Source organism: Penicillium oxalicum, chromosome III (assembly GCF_001723175.1).
Source record: "Penicillium oxalicum strain HP7-1 chromosome III, whole genome shotgun sequence".
Classification (NCBI taxonomy): domain Eukaryota; kingdom Fungi; phylum Ascomycota; class Eurotiomycetes; order Eurotiales; family Aspergillaceae; genus Penicillium; species Penicillium oxalicum.
The window spans coordinates 3,544,257-3,561,242 of record NC_064652.1 but is presented as its reverse complement, the minus strand read 5'-3'; the positions used below and the strand labels follow the sequence as shown (position 1 = coordinate 3,561,242).

Genomic DNA, 16,986 nt, shown 5'->3' with positions numbered 1-16,986 from the left:
CCGTTTAACGAATGTTGATGCCCAATTAACGCCAACAGTTAAGGGAGGGATAGTTCCACGCGCTGCAAGAAGGATATTGGCCATCTCTCGAACGGTAGAGGACCTAGGCGCTGCCCCCCGCGAATCCATAGAGAGTATCCATGTAGCAAGCGAATCCTCTTCTAACTGGGTCAATTTCTAGTTGGGGTTGCGTCTCTCATTGATAGAGACTACACCACATGCACGCGTATGTAGGGTACTGTGCGGAATTTCGTATAGCTTCGCTGCTGCACGAATAGACTTGACGCGGCCATCTTTAATATCGGAGAGGGCTAATAGGATCTTGCCCTCTTGACTAGTCAGTTTATGCGAGGATTTAGCACGAATTGGTGGCATGGTAGTTGGTTGAATTTGGTAGGTTGGTAGATTAACGCGTTTTCTGGTGGGGTGTCCAGGGTGACCGTGTGTCCAGGGTGACCGTGGATTACGTTAAATTACAGTGGATCTAGAGCCGTGCGCTAGTAGTCCTGTGGGGCATTAATCCGTTCAATAGGCCGGTGAACCGATTACCAACATTCTTGGGGGATGGTCTCGGTGAAAACGCTAACATTTTCTACTCTTTGTACGCTAGCCCTGCAAACACTGGTCGTCTCACCGCTACTTAATCCTAGGTCAATCTACAGATTTGGCCCTTCACACCTAAGTTCGGCCTATCTTATCTTTTTCTCTTCTCTAGCGAGGCGTGTATGTCACCGCGCCAAGTTACTTAATGATGTATATCGCATAAAATTTTCAGAGGTAGAAATTTGATGACTTGGCTTCCTGTCGCCGTCCTAATTGCCACAAGAGCAAGAATATTTTGTTTCCACCTTGTGGTTTGTATTCGTCCGATGACTTTATGGTCAACCTGATAGTTAATACGTTCCCCTCAGAATGCTGCGGACAATCACGGCGACCAATTATATGAAGCCAGAGGTCATAGCTTTGCCGGCCGTAGTTACGGTACTTAAAGGAATAGAGTTTGTTTGATGTTACGTTAATCTATCCCCACATACGCTATAAGACCGTCCTGTCTCCTTGGACTTGGTCTGCCTGTCTTTCCTCACACCTCTCCTACTTACTATAATACCTTCTGCGCCTCGCACTTCTGATCTACTATCAAGCATGACTGGAGCCAGAAAAAGATCTGGTGCTGCCTCTGGAAAATATTCTGATCGACTAGAGCAGGCCTTCAAATATGGCCCGTCCTCGAGGCCTGGTATCTGGAGCATTGAGGGGTCGGATGCAGAATCCATGGATGAGGGAGACCTCCGGCAGACGGGCTCCCAATCGGAAGATGAAATTGAAGATGCTACGATGAAGGAAGATGGCGATGAGGAAGATAACGAGCAGAACTGGGTTGCGGTGCCCCAGGAGATAATCTCGACCCCATCAAACAAGGTCTCCAAGTCGGAGTATCCAAAGACCTCGCTTGAACTTGCTTTAGCTTGTATGGCAGAGTAAGATATCCAGTTACCTGGTGAGGAAGTTGAGAAATACGAGGCTAATACTTCCCTAGCTTGGATAAACGACAGCAGTGAGTGTATCAGAATAGTCGACGTATGAATATTGTATTGATCAACAGAGCCAGGTCTACGGAAATATCCCTTGAGAATCAGCATTGCTGGAACGAAAACATGCAGCTAAACCAGACAAATTCGCAGGCCATAGTGGCAAAACTGTGCGCTGATATTGAGGCCATTGATACCAGACTTGCCTTAATGGAAGAGAAGTTGAGTTTATTGTGGGTGGAAAGAGGCAAAGATGGCAGTAAGAATCGGTCACCACGCTCCAGGCGCCAAAGTTGATCGAGTATACGGTGCGCACTAGTCTGGGCCGGGTTCGCTAGGGGTGAAGAAGATGCCGGACGAACATCGTGAAATATTTATCTAAGACAATCGCTTCAATTAGAAGCTTTACAACGCTACAATATAATAGAACGCATTATATGGCCCGTTGGTGACGAGCCGTCGTCGATTAACTAGCGTCAAATGTCGACGGTCTACCGTGTTTCGACGGCTGGTTTCGGAATAGAATAGGATATGTAGACGGCCTGGTCGAAGTTCCAGAGGCGCCACTACTGACCGTACACGTCCCCCTCAGTCTCGGAAGGGGTAGACAAACGGAGGGGTGGGCTGGCGGAATCTTCCGACGGCCGCCAGCCGGACCAACAAGTCATCGAGGATCCGTTGACGTAATTCTCAACGGCAACAAAATAAAGATCCTATCCAGTGCACCCACGATAATCTCGGGTTCATTCTGGCGATGAGATAGGCTGCCTAAGTATTGGTCCGGGTCACAATATGCAGGTTCTTTCAAGTCCAGTTTAGCTAGCCAATGCCTCAATTATCGGCCTCTTGAGACTCGTAAGTAGAAACTTGGTCGAATCATTCCAGATTCCGTGACAACGGGACTTCTTCGCCGAACGTGATGCACGAGATTTCCGAACCCCATAACGCATTGTCTTCCCCCCCTACCCCTATGTGTTTGAGTTTGACAGTTTCTCAAAATCCAGCCTAATCAGGTTTTCTTAAACCGGGATGCGGTCATAGGGATTAGTCAGTGTCAGGATCTTAATCCGTGTGCATACCTCCTAGATAATCGTGCTCACCCCTTCTCGCCCCTAAGTCCAAGTCTCTATGTTGTCTGGTTAGTCTAGTTTCACAATCCCGGCTCTCCAACTAGAACAGCAACCTGTTATGGAATAGCAGTCTCATAACCGCAACGATTACTGGCCGTGATTGCAGTCCACGTGAACGATACAGTAATTTTAGGTTTGGGCGTTGTAGATCTCTACTAGCATCCGCGATAGACCGAATCTAGGCTTCAGCGTCAGTCGAAATTACCTTTCCCTTTGTCCCTTCTAATTAGCCAAGAGGACATACTAGCGAGTAGTAACCTCTATTTGCGGGGCCGTAGCAAGCTCGGAGTAAAGTCGATCCCCCGGAGATTGACCTGTCTTGCGGCAATTTTTAGACCCCTGAGCTCAAGCTTACACTAGCGAATCCACGTTACAGGAGGCTACAACAATCGATGCTCTTAGCACAAGCCTAGAGAAAGGCAGCTTTGTCAGCAAAGAGACCCACCTTTCTTTATCGTCCTCGGTATTTACGCGCAGCTGCGTGTCCCTATGCGTCGACCATCAAGTTCCCGCTAGCATTTTAGTCCGTCGGGGATATCTATGCTTTACAGCTTATCTGCCAAAGCTATACATAGCATAGCGGCCGGCCGAAGGCAAGAGCGTGCGGCGCGGTAGTAGATGTAGATTGTAGTGAGATAGACAGTCTCTCAATTCTCGTGAAGACTATCTCTAGGATTATAAACTTGGAAATGTAGTATTCTTCTCTGCTGTCCGCGTCGCAAAGCCTCGGTAGTCCCTAATCTGTGCAGGCAGTCAATCCACTTAGCCTAGCGGCCCCAGCTCCACCAATACGAACTCCCATCCTCAAATCTGAGATTGTATTAGCTTCTCTAAGAAGCTGCTAGTCCTCCGGCTAGAAAGATAATTGTCGATAGTAATAGAGAGCAAAATATTGCGGGATTAGCGTATCCTAGGCGTTCCGCCCCTATCTGTTGTCCCCCACTACCCCGGTGTAACTTCGGCCAGACATCCCCGCTTCCTGGACTTGAGTTTGGTCAAGATCACCGACTTTGGATACTGATGATGTTACGGCGTAGCCGAACAAGTTGCGATACCATACTATATATACCGGACTCTGGGCAGTATCCGCAACTGCGGATATTAGTGATCTTTTATGGTCTTGTTGGTTAGTGTCCGCCCAGAACGCTTCCGTAACAGATGACCCTTGACAACAAAAGTCTCGAACCTATACCAATTGTTATCCCGAGCCTTACAACTTCAGGGGGTCAAAACTGGCTAACTGGCCTGTCTCCCTATCAACTAGGAATGTGTTCTTTGCTAATGCCCTACTACCTCTCTATTAGCCCCAGATACTGAGGCTAGGGCATGGCGCCCGAGTTCTTGAGTAGGAAAAATCCACTGATGTAGAGAAAGTTTACGCGGCCGCCTAGATCGCTAAACTTAGCATATAGCAGATTTTATAACTAGCCCCTACTAAGATGCGCTTTTGCCCCTGAAACCGAACGGCTTTTATAGTCGATTTTGGTCCTATCCTGGTCCGCGAAAAACCCGCGGCCAGTATGGTGTCAAATTTGTGATTTTTCGCGATGATCATACAGAGTGATATTTAGGTAGTATAGCGTCGTACTGTAAATCTCTGCGAGCGATCTCCTAACAGACCTCCACGCCTTCAGTCATCTCAATCACTTTATGTTAATAATTCAATTTAATCTATAAGGACTTATCTATGGGGAGATTCCGTTGCGTATTAAAATCTCTAGAGTTGACTTGGGGACCATGGAGAGCGTTTATTCTACAGCCCTGCAGTCTACCCGACTCTCTAGGTGGCAGGGGGATGAACGGTCAAGATTGTGATTTGTTAGACGATGATAGTGAATAGACAGTACTGTGGCCTTGACAGGTGTAGCTGGAAGTGAGGCAGTCCGGAGGTAGCAGTTAAATATCTTTCCACGAATGTCCCCCGTATTGGTCGAGCTGAGCCGGTGCTTGCGGAGCATCCACTGAGAGATTGTCTGGCGCTAATGCAAGGTCGGGCAAAGAGCTAGGACCTATTGCAGCAAGCTGCATAGGCTGGTCTAACCAGGAGACCCCAGATCCAGGTAAGAAGGTCCCATTTCGCTTATTCTGTAGCGTGTCATAGGTTTTCCAGACCCCATCAGCGGCAGAAATCAGGTTGCTGTGCGTCCGTTGAAGTACAGGAAAGATTTCACTCCACGCTACGTGATCTTGGTTCCTGACATTTGTGGTCTCTAGGTCTTGCTTCAGCCGCCGCACTTCTCCCTCTAGCGCCTGTATCTTGCCCATGGCCTCTTGTTTTTCCGAGTTGAGCTGGCTGACCTCTGCTGTCGCTTTCTTCACTTCGCTGCGTAGCTGCAACTGGATTTGAGTAGCTTCCCTTCGCGCTTCGTTTATTTTTTCCTCAAGCCTCTCCGAGTCTTCATCAGCCTCTTGGAGGAGAACCAAGCATTTTTCATAGACTTGGTGCCAGTCCACCTTAGGAGAGGGGCCCTAAGTTTCACGAGGTCAGAATGCAAAATGCCCCTCGCTGCTAAAAAGACTGCCTACCGCGTATTGTTTTAGCTTCGCAACTCGGTTCTTTGCCTGTGAGCTGGCATCCGCTGTGGCAGTCGCAGAGCGTGCAGCCCGTGTAGCCCGGCTAACAGAAGATTTAGCAGAGGCGAAACTGCTTTTCCCTGCGCCTGGCGGGGCCTGAATTATTGGTTTGCGGGAGGAGCTCGTGATCTTTGGCATGTTGGATATGTAGATCACTATTCAACGTTCTCAACGAGAGGCGAAGTAACCGGAGTTTCTCTTGAATGAAATTTTTATTTTGGGGGAGGTATTGTGACTTTAAATGATTTAGAGCTCACGGTCGCTACTAATCCCTATCAAACCCCATTGAATATCCACCGCGTCTTTCCTCCCGGCCTTACTATCCTGAGGGTTGCCGGCAAGTCACCTTTTACACGCCCCACCGGAGGATGTTCTTCCCCGTCCTTCCGAGAGAAACGGTTAATTCGAGGTAAAGAGCCTGGAGGTGGGCTCACTTAAAAAGGGCCGATGAAGGGCGTTTTGTCTATCATTAGAAATAATCTATGCGTGGGGATATTCGCACGTAATATCTATATTGCATATACTTTATTATGAGCGCAGCCGGTCCAGACTGGCTATTATCTACTAGCCCAGAAACTTGTCCTATCTTCTAGGCTCATCGATCACCCTAGCAGAGCCTCGGGTTATTCAATACGCCTTGCGATTGCGAGGATAGAGCTTCAAGATCCTGTTTTTGTAACAGCTGAGACTAGCGATACCGGTGTGTACTAGAATAAAATTAATGATTTAGCGAAAATAATTCTCGATTAAATATTTATTTTTCCCTGCATTCTGATTCGTTGCTCGTGGGTGTTAGCATTGATCTCGGTCTTTGCAAAAGGAGTTCGGACTGATAGGATATTCAGAAGATCCACCTATCATGCCTTTGTACCTGGTTGTTAAGAGTCCAGATCTCAACGCACCCAACCTGCTATAGTATCTACGAATTTTGGCGGGACGCACCTTGCTATACAAACTCGATAGTTTATTTCTATTCTTTTCGCTCGTTTCAGTTGTCGGCTCCTACAGCTATTGTGTAGATGTACAAATTTAATAACCCGATTAAAAATCATGATATTGTTGCAATATAGGGCTCAAGGACTGGATTCGCATAGTACGCGAAGAATAAATAGCATTTCTGCTAGGATGGCTTTACTTGGTATATGGGTGAGTATAGGGGGTGGCGAAAGATTCAGGTTCGCGCGGAGTGCGGAAAACCTATCCGTTAGTCGAGCTAGTCGAGCTTGTGAGGATGGTGATCTTGATAACTTCAAGGATGGTGAGCCAACCTGGCACCTTATGGTTGAGCCTAACACACAGTATCGATTTTGGAACTCCTCCTAGCAACCGAGGCCCGTACTACGCATAGGGTAGCCTTGGCTACGACCGCTTAAGAACCACCAATAGCGGGTCAACTAGGGTGAACCTAAGGCTGCCTGTTGACAAGTATGCCAGGTTTAATTCATCAAGAACGGGAATAAAGGAAGAACTATCAAAAGTTATTTGGGGAAGCTTCCGGTGAAACGTTTATCTCTGGCTTTCACGCATGGTATTTGCACCTTGGCTGTCGCTCTTCTACTCAATGCTCAGTCAACTTGGCTTTCTCTTCCTATGCACCCTAGTGTTGTCAATCTTGTGGTGTTCTGTGGCCCGGGTTTTTATGCTGCACCTATCCTGGCGGTATAACACAATTCCAAATTATCATATACAAGGATTGATAGATTGGTCTCCGGTAGGGTTTCTGATTACTGACAATCGACTTTCTATTGACACTATCTTCTATCTTTGTTTCGCCGTGGTCCACCTGATAAGAATTGCTTTCCCCTTAGAATGCGACGGACAATTGCATTATCCAACTTTATCATCCAGAGGTGTCAGCGTGGTCCGTTATACTTTTTGCCGTCCAACAAATATAATGTGTTTCCTGTTGAACCATTTTCTCGGCCTGCACTATAGAATCATACTATCTCTAATATAGTCTGTCTTCCTTATATATCTTCCTCCTCGATATTTTACGGCTTGTAGCCTATAATACTATCTCTCTAAAAGGGGGAAAGCTAGGAACTTCTCTGGAACTAGCTCTAGAAAATATGCCGATCGACTAGACTAGGTCTTCAAGCTAATTTTTATCGAGGGTCAGTATCTAGAGCATCTCCAGGTCGGATGCAGAACGCACAAACGATAACAACCTTAAGTAGATGGACTCACAATCTGAAAGAAAACCAGAAGATGATTCTATGAAGGAAGATAGCTACAAGGAATCGTATAAATAGAAGTGGAGTGTGGTGCCTCAAGGGGCGAGAAAAAGCTATTCGAACAGGGTCCTAAATACAGAGTATTCGCGGAGTTTGCTATGACCGGCCTTGCTCTGCATAGCAAAGCAAGATATTCAGCTCCCTGGTACACACACTTAGAAGCTAACACCCTTATAGCCCGGATAATCGACTGACGTGAGTAAACAGACTAGACGCCGCACAATATATTATACTACCCTACTAACTATGTAACCAAGGTCTACGGAAACTTCTCTTGAGAACTAATATAGCGGAAGAAAAACATGCACCGATACCCGGCCAACACACAGACTATGATAGATAAACTATGCACCGACATTGAGGCCATCAATGCAAAGCTGGCTGCGATAGAAGAAAAAATGAAAACATTGTGGTCCCAAAGCGGTTAAGATAGCATCTCGGAGGCTCCGCGGACTATTTAATGCGTTCTGGATCTGGGGGCTAATCAAGGATTGGACGTTGGTCAAGCTAGGCACATCCACTAGAGATTAAGAATATACCGAAAGAAGGCTGCAAGGTATTCAATGTAATCCATTCAGACTTATAACTTCACAACACTACTACGTAACAAAGAAGCGTAGTAACTATTTTATCTCTGAATAACAAATTTCTTGGTCAGCTAGTACCAAGCCTTGACCCTTACCCAAGTTCGGACAATCCGCTTTAGAAAGGGAATAACGAACATCTCCCGTCTTACGGATCGACAACCCATTAGCGAGTCACTCCTAGTCATTAAGATTCAGTTCTGACTCCGTGCACGATGCTGAACATCGTCGTACACCATCCACTAACCGTAGAATGCCTCGGCATCCTCCCTGCCACAACTTTCGAGTTGGTTTCTCACTGATCCAAATCGTTGAGAACCCCATGGACCTGGGTGACGCTATAGGAGCGCCACGCTGATTCCTGATCCTCGCTTACACTGGCACGGAATCACATTCGACCCTTTTCTCCCTGGAACCCCTACCCATGTCTCTATGCCCTGGGAGATTGGCCCGGTTCCAACCCCGTCGTCATTAACCCTGTAACAGCATACTACTCTCGTGAGATTGCGGTGATAACCGATGCCTGTAACAGGCTGAACCACACAAGCATGTAGGGTACGAGCCGTGGAACCAAGGGCCCGAACAGGGTTCAGGGTAAAGCCTGCCGGCTAGCGTCGTAGACCTCGGCCGGCACCCGCGATAGCACGGGCCTAGACAGCATCAGCCGGCATTATCCCTTCCCCTGTCTCTTCCAATACTCCGAAAGGGAGAATTCACGAGCAGGGACCATGTATACGAGCCACGACTTGCCCGGACCAAATCGCAGACACTTCGTTTAACTCGATCCTACTGGCATTGAAAAAATTTCGTTTACATGAATCGTATAGGCTGTGCTAAACTTCTAGCAGCTAGCGTGCGAGTCATGAAATTGCCGATCCTTTCTTGACAGGATCGGCCCCTGCGGCCATTGAGCTGGTCGATCACACTTCATTTTTCCTAAGAGTTATGATTGGCTACGCTGTGGACGAATTTGATTCCATTTCATGTCCGTGGCGGGGTACCTTCGGAGGACACCCCTGTCATGAACCACCCGGCCAGACAAGGCTAGTAGTGTACGCGTGGACGTTACAGCTCTTTGCACTAAAGTCATCATAGCTGAGGCGGAGAGCCACCCCGCATAGAAAACGATTATCGCGTCGGGCAATGTGACTACGGATAAGGCTACTTCGTCGTAATACTTTGTCGGTTATTCGGAAGCTTTTTGAAAGCCCCGGATTGGATCCATTTCCAGCCGCCTTTGCTCTCTATTAAGGATAGGTATCGTTTATAATAGGACAGTTTCGACGGCAACGGCCCTGGTAAAAATTGGCCCTAACTCAAGCTTGCGGGACGTTGGAGGATCATGCGCACGGGCTAGTTCTAGGTGGAGCCCGAATTTCAACGCTTGGTAACGCTGATCTGAACTGGCCCACCACCACCACCAGAAGGTCTCATCCGCAAGCCGTACCATACTTTCAACGTAGGAGAGGAAACTTACAGCGGAAGAATTCAGGACTGGTGGATATACCAGATTTCCAGGAAGAGACTGCGATGATTGGGCGTGGGAAGCACCAAGCATAAGCCCCGTTCAGAGGAAATCATCCCTATTTCTGTTGGTGTAAGCCACATATCAGAATCCAGACAACGTATTCCACCCTCCTGTCTCAAAATTAGAGGGATCGAGTTTATGATACATTAGTACCGTTTTTTAAAAAAAAAAAAAAAAATCCGGCGCATCCGCTATGGTTCCAGCCGACAGAGAGGGCCCTTTCAGTGGCCAGATAGAGAACGCTACACAAATATAGGTTAGAATAGACTAGGTTACAGACAGTACATGCGAACTGCAGCTCGTGGGGCCAGAATCAACGATGCTCATGTTTTGCAGCAATCCGATCCTCTCGTGGGGCGAATCCACGGGTCATTAATTTAGTACGGCCGGACAGTCCTGTCACAGGTCATGACAGTTTGATCGCGACACTAGGACATCTATGTCAATCGGCGTCTCTGGCCGGTGGCTCTGCTAAGGCTAGTCCAAAGAGAAAGTCTGACCGAAGTCGGCCAGAAGCGGCAGGGGTGATCAAGGCAAGCAATACTTTAGTCTAAGTAGCATTACTTTTATAGAGGCTAGCGATTGACAAGGCTTCGGATTAGCAATGACGCGGCTGTAGAGACCTTCGGGCCGGGGGGGGAATACGCCCCCTAGTTGCGAATTGATCGCCCTTTGGAATCCTACCATGCCGTTGCTCACTGTTTAATCCATTAGGCCAAAAGGTCTAAGCCAAACCATCTGTTAGGATGGTTTGTCCTGCAACGGTATATATAGATAAGTGGTCCCGCATCAATATCCAAGGATGGCCATATCCTTCCTTCCGGGACCACACCTTTTGATGTGCAAGGGTCAAGTTGGTTGACTGCAAGAATAGACTGAGAAACCCAACGGTTTCACTTAGATCGACAGTCGAGCCTGACGCAGGTATTTCGCTAGACTGTGAACATCGGAACGGCATGTTCACCGGGATCTGTTGGCCGTAGCTTGAGTCTAAGGGTAGCAATTGGACCCGTAAGGCACCAGTTTGTCCTGACGGTGCCTCTTTTTGTCTTTTCAACTGTTTTGACCCCTAACTTAGCCCCCAACAGACAAGGCAAGACGATGAAAAACGGAAGCAGCGGGATGTCTGGACGCAAAATGGCCGATTCACGTCTAGGCACGCCAGTAATGTTACTTTCGCGACGACGATCCCTAGCCTAGACCAACGGCCGCCTCGTGGCAGGAGCTTCTGATAGGGTAAGTTTCCAGAGCTAATGTACATGCTGTGATATGAAATAAAACCTGTGAGTAGGTTATTATACAGTGGTACGAAATACGTGGCTATGACTAGCAGGTTTAATGTTGGATTTTAATGATTTGATGAGGGCAGACAGTATAGTTTGGTGGGGGCCTTGGCTTGAGCCTGTGTGGGTGAAAGTAAAAAGTCTCGATATGGGGGTCAAACTCTATTGAGTCAAGGCCACTCGTATTGCTCAGGTAGCGCTGGCGCTTGCGGAGCGTCCGTGGAAGGATTCGCCACCGCTAAGGAGTGGCCAGGCAATACGCCAGGCCCCACATCAGTGAGCTGTGCAGGCTAGTCTGTCTATTAGACCCTAGACCCAGGTAGGAAGTCGCATTTCGCCTATTATGAAGCGTGTTATACTCTTTCTAGACCATTTCGGCGGCAGGAAGAAGGCTGGCATGCGCCCGTTAGGACGTAGGAATGACCTCACTCCACCTACCAGGTCCTGGTGCCTAGCGTTCATGATCTCTTGTTCTTGCTTAAGCCGTTGTACTTTTCCCTCTGGCTCTCGTGTCTTGCCCACGGCCTCATCCTTTCCTAATACTAACCGGGTGAATCAGACCACCACTTGATGATTTCCATTACGTAGCTACTCCGCCTGTTCCTCAAGCTCCTGCGAGTTTCATCCGCTTTTTAGAAGCAAGCCAAACACCTTTGAAAGACTAATACCATATGATATGCGTTGATGTCGCAAGAAACATTATATTGACTGTACGTTTTTCATTGCTTTACAACCCTCTTAGCGCCGATATCCTAGATAGGCTTTCCCTACAGATCTAGTAGTTATCACAGCTTTCAGCCTCGTAAGCCCGACGGTTGCTTCGACTTGTTTTCCTGGTGTGCACTCCGTCTTTTGGATACTATATGAGGATAGGAATGTCTCTCTGTCCTATTCCTGATAAGAGCTAGAGCAGGAAAGCCATTAAGTTCTAAAATAAAATATCGCGGGAGTTATTACCACCGCTAATTAGCTGTCCGTTTTTTTACTCCTGTTCTCTGCTTTTATCTTTGTAAGTGTTGGCGTTAATCCGAGCCTTACCGAGATGGACTTAGGATGGGATGCCAGCTGAACCAGCCTATAGATACTTTTGCATGCGGTATTTGGCACACACTTCACTGGCTGACAGTTTTCTTAGTTCTGCCTGTTTTAAAAACTTAGTGTGTTAAGTTTCCTTGCTACCTCTCTAGCATAACCTCCGGGACTGTGGCGGGCCACGGTTCCGTACAATCTTTATCCTAGGTCTTGCCGTACTTCCACTCTTTGTCCAACTTTTCGTTGTCTAAACTCTCAGGTACAATACGCTAATTAATAGTTATGGGTTCTATTATGAAATGCCCTTACTTTATATATACGGCAAAAGGAAATTCAGTACAGATAAAGAGGGTTTTCCTCTAGGTAGCCTTCGGTTTGTTTATGTGAAGTACAAGATATAAAGAAAGAGTCAAAATATGCAGGTCTTGGCTTCCTCGAGGCTGGAAACCTTGAGTAATAATCCCTAGCACCACGAAGAGGTGCCTGCATAGCTAGGGGAGGTCAAAGTAACTATGTTACTCTATGACACACAAAGAGCACAAAATATACTTCACGGGGCTCAGGGCAGTGAAGGAGCACAAGATATACTTCACGGGGCTCAGGGCAGTGAAGGAGCACAAGATATACTTCACGGGGCTCAGGGCAGTGAAGGAGCACAAGATATACTTCACGGGGCTCAAGGCAGTGAAGGCTGCGAGGCAGCGGCGTCCATGGAAGACAAAGGACACAGAACCATCAGACGAACTATCAATCTGAATGCACGAGGACAGAAAGGCCTGTTCTACTGGAAGATGTTAGCAACCTAGGTTGGTTATATATCTTTTGTTACAGACACCTGCACGAACCACTTACGCACCCCTAACGCAACGGCCTGCCCCTATAATTTCCCGTATGCGTTCATCCGATACGACTAATTAGTCCGACGCGAACCATAGACAGGCGCGGCGAGCTTGCTTTCGTTGAGAGTTCCGCTCGAATCGGCTTTTGGTTATTTTGTGGGCAAATGTACCACGCTAGACGATCGTTGACCGTCTCTGTAACGGTTCCAGAGGGCCTATCTGCTTAGCTATAGCCTTGGCCTTACCCTCTGAATTCGTGCGGCTAGAGTACCCCTTCGTTCTTAATTTTGGACTCGTCAATTCTGCCCTCTGAAACGCCTAAGAAAGCGGGCACAAAACAACGCCTATCTAGGGGCCACTCAGGTAATTATACTGAGCGATTTAATCGCACGGTATTTTCCGGAGAGCTAGGCACCTCTGCCCCCCCCCTGCCCGACTAAGCATAGGCTTTCAGGTAGAGCCACCCCTTTGACCTAAGCAGGAATTCCCGGACGGAAAGGCCAGTGAATGTTTTGGTTGATGTTCTTTTTAGAATCGCGATCAACGTACACATCAGAGCCAGACGCGAAAGCTTTACCCGACGCTGAACGGTAAGGGATCTGAGTGCCATCATGATAGGTTTCGTTAGAGTTGCTAACGGACATGAACTCCTCTAGCCCCGAAATCGACCCTAGTAAGTCACTTTGCCCTTTCTCATGATTTCCTAACTTCAAATATGGTGGCATTAATGGACCGTAAAGACGAATCGACCCTTTTCCCATAGATATTGGGCAAGGGAGCATCCAAGCCTTGCTGGCTGATAACGCGAGATTGTCTAAGGAAACCGTAACACTGAAAGCGGAAATACACGATCTCAAGGAGACCCAAGAGGCAATGATGGCACGGTTAGATCTAATTTGCAGTGAAAGGAGGATTTCGACCACTCAACATAACCTTGTACGCAAGAAACACGTATTGCTATATAGGGGTAATAAATTGCCTGTTGAAGCAATAGAAGGAAACGGAAGAAGGCCGTGAGACTAGAAAGGTGCTAAGATAGGTGCAACTGTATCAGCGCAATATGTATAGTACACCCCACGTCATTAGTCGATAGAGCCGCGTCTCGATCGTCCTCCGCGGAGACTATTTCGCATTGTGATTTGCAATCGCAACTCTGAATGAAGCACACTGCAAATGCCGTCGTTCTGTTAGCGCTTAATTGGCTAGCAGTAGCTTAGTTTCGTTATAAGAGCTAGACCATGTTGTACGCTGTTGGTAATAGCTGATCAATCGCCGAGCCATCTATTTCTTAGCCTGGGTGATCTTCAGTGGTTAAGATCATCCAGCGTTAAGTTAAGCACGATGGCCGACGATTGACTATGATGGATTTATTTGCGGTGCGGTATGTGTGTCAAACTTCTCTGACACGATCGTTAGGACTGGGACACGAAGCCTGAGATGATCGCCTTTCTATTCTTCAGCCATGCTTTATGGCCCTCCTACCACCACCCTCTCTTCACCACCACCCTCTCTTCACCACCACCCTCTCTTCACCACCACCCTCTCTTCACCACCACCCTCTCTTCACCACCACCCTCTCTTCACCACCACCCTCTCTTCACCACCACCCTCTCTTCACCACCACCCTCTCTTCACCACCACCCTCTCTTCACCACCACCCTCTCTTCACCACCACCCTCTCTTCACCACCACCCTCTCTTCACACCACCCTCTCTTCACCACCACCCTCTCTTCACCACCACCCTCTCTTCACCACCACCCTCTCTTCACCACCACCCTCTCTTCACCACCACCCTCTCTTCACCACCACCCTCTCTTCACCACCACCCTCTCTTCACCACCACCCTCTCTTCACCACCACCCTCTCTTCACCACCACCCTCTCTTCACCACCACCCTCTCTTCACCACCACCCTCTCTTCACCACCACCCTCTCTTCACCACCACCCTCTCTTCACCACCACCCTCTCTTCACCACCACCCTCTCTTCACCACCACCCTCTCTTCACCACCACCCTCTCTTCACCACCACCCTCTCTTCACCACCACCCTCTCTTCACCACCACCCTCTCTTCACCACCACCCTCTCTTCACCACCACCCTCTCTTCACCACCACCCTCTCTTCACCACCACCCTCTCTTCACCACCACCCTCTCTTCACCACCACCCTCTCTTCACCACCACCCTCTCTTCACCACCACCCTCTCTTCACCACCACCCTCTCTTCACCACCACCCTCTCTTCACCACCACCCTCTCTTCACCACCACCCTCTCTTCACCACCACCCTCTCTTCACCACCACCCTCTCTTCACCACCACCCCCTCCAGGATTATAGAACAGACTCGGCCCCTCCTTCAGTAGTAAGCTTCTCAATTAGCTCCTTCTGAGTCATTTGTCTTGAGCTACAAAGCTACCGTTCAACGCTTGCGTGGTGACATTCTAACCGTTAAATCGTTCGGGGACTTGATTTAACTCGCGTCCACAAATCAAGCAACACGTTCGTTAATTATTCTGCCCTGGTGCTCTGGTAGACATTCCCTGCTCATTATGGACCCAGAGAAACCCGGCAGCGGTTATGGCCACGTCTATAGCCGTTGACACACACCAATGTAAGGACTGGAAACTGACACATGGTTTCCAATTTCCACCGTCTACAAGACCGCTCCATGAGATTTCAGCAAGAATTTAGCCTCAGAAGAGCACCTGAGCGACTATCTCGGAAAATCACTAACCGGCATTATCTTAGATCTACTAGCCATAACCAACCTTAGGCGAGCCTCTCAGAACATAAATAGAGCTTTCTCTGTCCAGTCGCCTAAATCGACTAAAGAATTCGTTCCAGAATACCTTTTTCCAGTTGTAGCATCCTTAGCGAAGTGCTATCCTACCGACACCCACATGGACGACCCAGTAGGTTCATCTTTGTAACTCGCTCTTTTCGCCAACAAATTTATCTGGCTCTTCTGACAAATCAAGGGCATCCTCCGTACTGTTGCAAGGCTCGATATCCGGGCATTCCGAGCGGAGCAAGCCCATACCAAACTCGAACAGGGGTTAAAGTCTGTCCAAGATGATTTGAAACGAACAACCGATGAATTAGAACAAGTTACTCGGTTAGCGGACATTTTCTACGATCTCAGCCAGAGGTTGGGTGCGGTTGTGGACTACTTACTTCGGGAACGTGGGGCATCAGAGAGCGGTTGTGATCAACAATCAGCTAAATCGATCCTCGATTCTATCATGGAGTCAGAGAAAGCGGGGGACGTGGGCGGAAAGGACAAGGCTGTCTCGGAAAATGCTAAGGCCAAGGTACCGGATAGCTGAGATTCCAATTTTATTTAAATGTCTTAGGGCCTCTCCCTGATATTTTTCTTCACGTATTTGTTGTGCATTTTGCCAGAGATCTTCTATCGATTTAAATATACAAGTTTCAAGTACCTAGAAGACGCTGCTATGAGGCTGCGATGTTCCCGAAGCTACTAATCATCCGTTTCAAAATCGATCCAAGATCAAGATGAAGTGCCAAGACTCTTTTCCTCGGCCAAAAGGCTTCATTCGGGCACTTCGAAGTTCATTGTATAGGGCTCGACAGAGTGGTCTCTGGGGCAGGTCAAAAGATTCGACCGTGCCAGACGTGCCCAACCCCACCGTTGACCGCGAGCGTAAGCGCCGCTCAGGTGCGCCATCGCCAGAGCCTGATATCCTACTCAAACGGAACCCGTCAAATAGGCAAACAATCTGAACGATCTCAGAATTTCAACCTGTTTTCCGGACGGTTGTGTAAGAGACGTTATAGAGGAGGCGCATGATGCCCGGTGAGCAGAGGGAGCCCTGATTATGGAATATCAACAGAAGAATATCCTAGTTTTGTCGGTGTAGCTCCTCCGCCCTAGATGCAGTAGGGTTAATTATGTATATAGAGATCGTTCTGTATTGAAGCTAGGGGACACCTCACGCGGTTCCTGCACCTACTATCACTCTAAATGCGTTATTGAGGATCATAGCCTCAGGAGTAAGCTGAAGTCCGAGTGAAGCTGATTGATTCTGCCCCGTAGGAAATGCTAACAGGCCAGGACTGTGCGGGTAGGTCTCTCAGAGTGCTTCCCTGGGGGAATAATAGCTCAACCCATCGTTTAGCACACCCCTGAGCTCGGCCGCGATAATGTTTGCAGTTCGCACATAGCATATATTTTGCCGCCTCTGTGAGTTTTTGCTGCAGCGTATAGGTGGAAGGAGCTTTTTGAATCATGC

General features: G+C 48.1%; 4 protein-coding genes across 4 annotated transcripts; 2 read left to right on the top strand and 2 right to left on the bottom strand.

Moving 5' to 3' along the window:
* Positions 1-1,143: 1,143 nt before the first annotated feature.
* POX_c04632 (uncharacterized protein) lies at positions 1,144-1,559 on the top strand (the record flags this gene model as incomplete). Its single annotated transcript, XM_050113495.1, has 2 exons — positions 1,144-1,478; positions 1,538-1,559. 2 exons carry the CDS (start codon positions 1,144-1,146, stop codon positions 1,557-1,559), a joined length of 357 nt encoding a protein of 118 aa, XP_049971051.1.
* Positions 1,560-4,555: 2,996 nt separating this feature from the next.
* On the bottom strand, positions 4,556-5,371 carry POX_c04631 (uncharacterized protein; the record flags this gene model as incomplete). Its single annotated transcript, XM_050113494.1, has 2 exons — positions 4,556-5,128; positions 5,186-5,371. The coding sequence occupies 2 exons, from the start codon at positions 5,369-5,371 to the stop codon at positions 4,556-4,558; spliced, it is 759 nt and encodes a 252-aa protein (XP_049971050.1).
* Positions 5,372-13,206: 7,835 nt separating this feature from the next.
* Positions 13,207-13,377, bottom strand: POX_c04630 (uncharacterized protein; the record flags this gene model as incomplete). The annotated part of the gene is made up of 1 exon (XM_050113493.1): positions 13,207-13,377. One exon carries the CDS (start codon positions 13,375-13,377, stop codon positions 13,207-13,209), a length of 171 nt encoding a protein of 56 aa, XP_049971049.1.
* An 818-nt stretch (positions 13,378-14,195) lies between these two features.
* On the top strand, positions 14,196-16,059 carry POX_c04629 (uncharacterized protein; the record flags this gene model as incomplete). The annotated part of the gene is made up of 2 exons (XM_050113492.1): positions 14,196-15,095; positions 15,712-16,059. The coding sequence occupies 2 exons, from the start codon at positions 14,196-14,198 to the stop codon at positions 16,057-16,059; spliced, it is 1,248 nt and encodes a 415-aa protein (XP_049971048.1).
* Between the last annotated feature and the right edge of the window lie 927 nt (positions 16,060-16,986).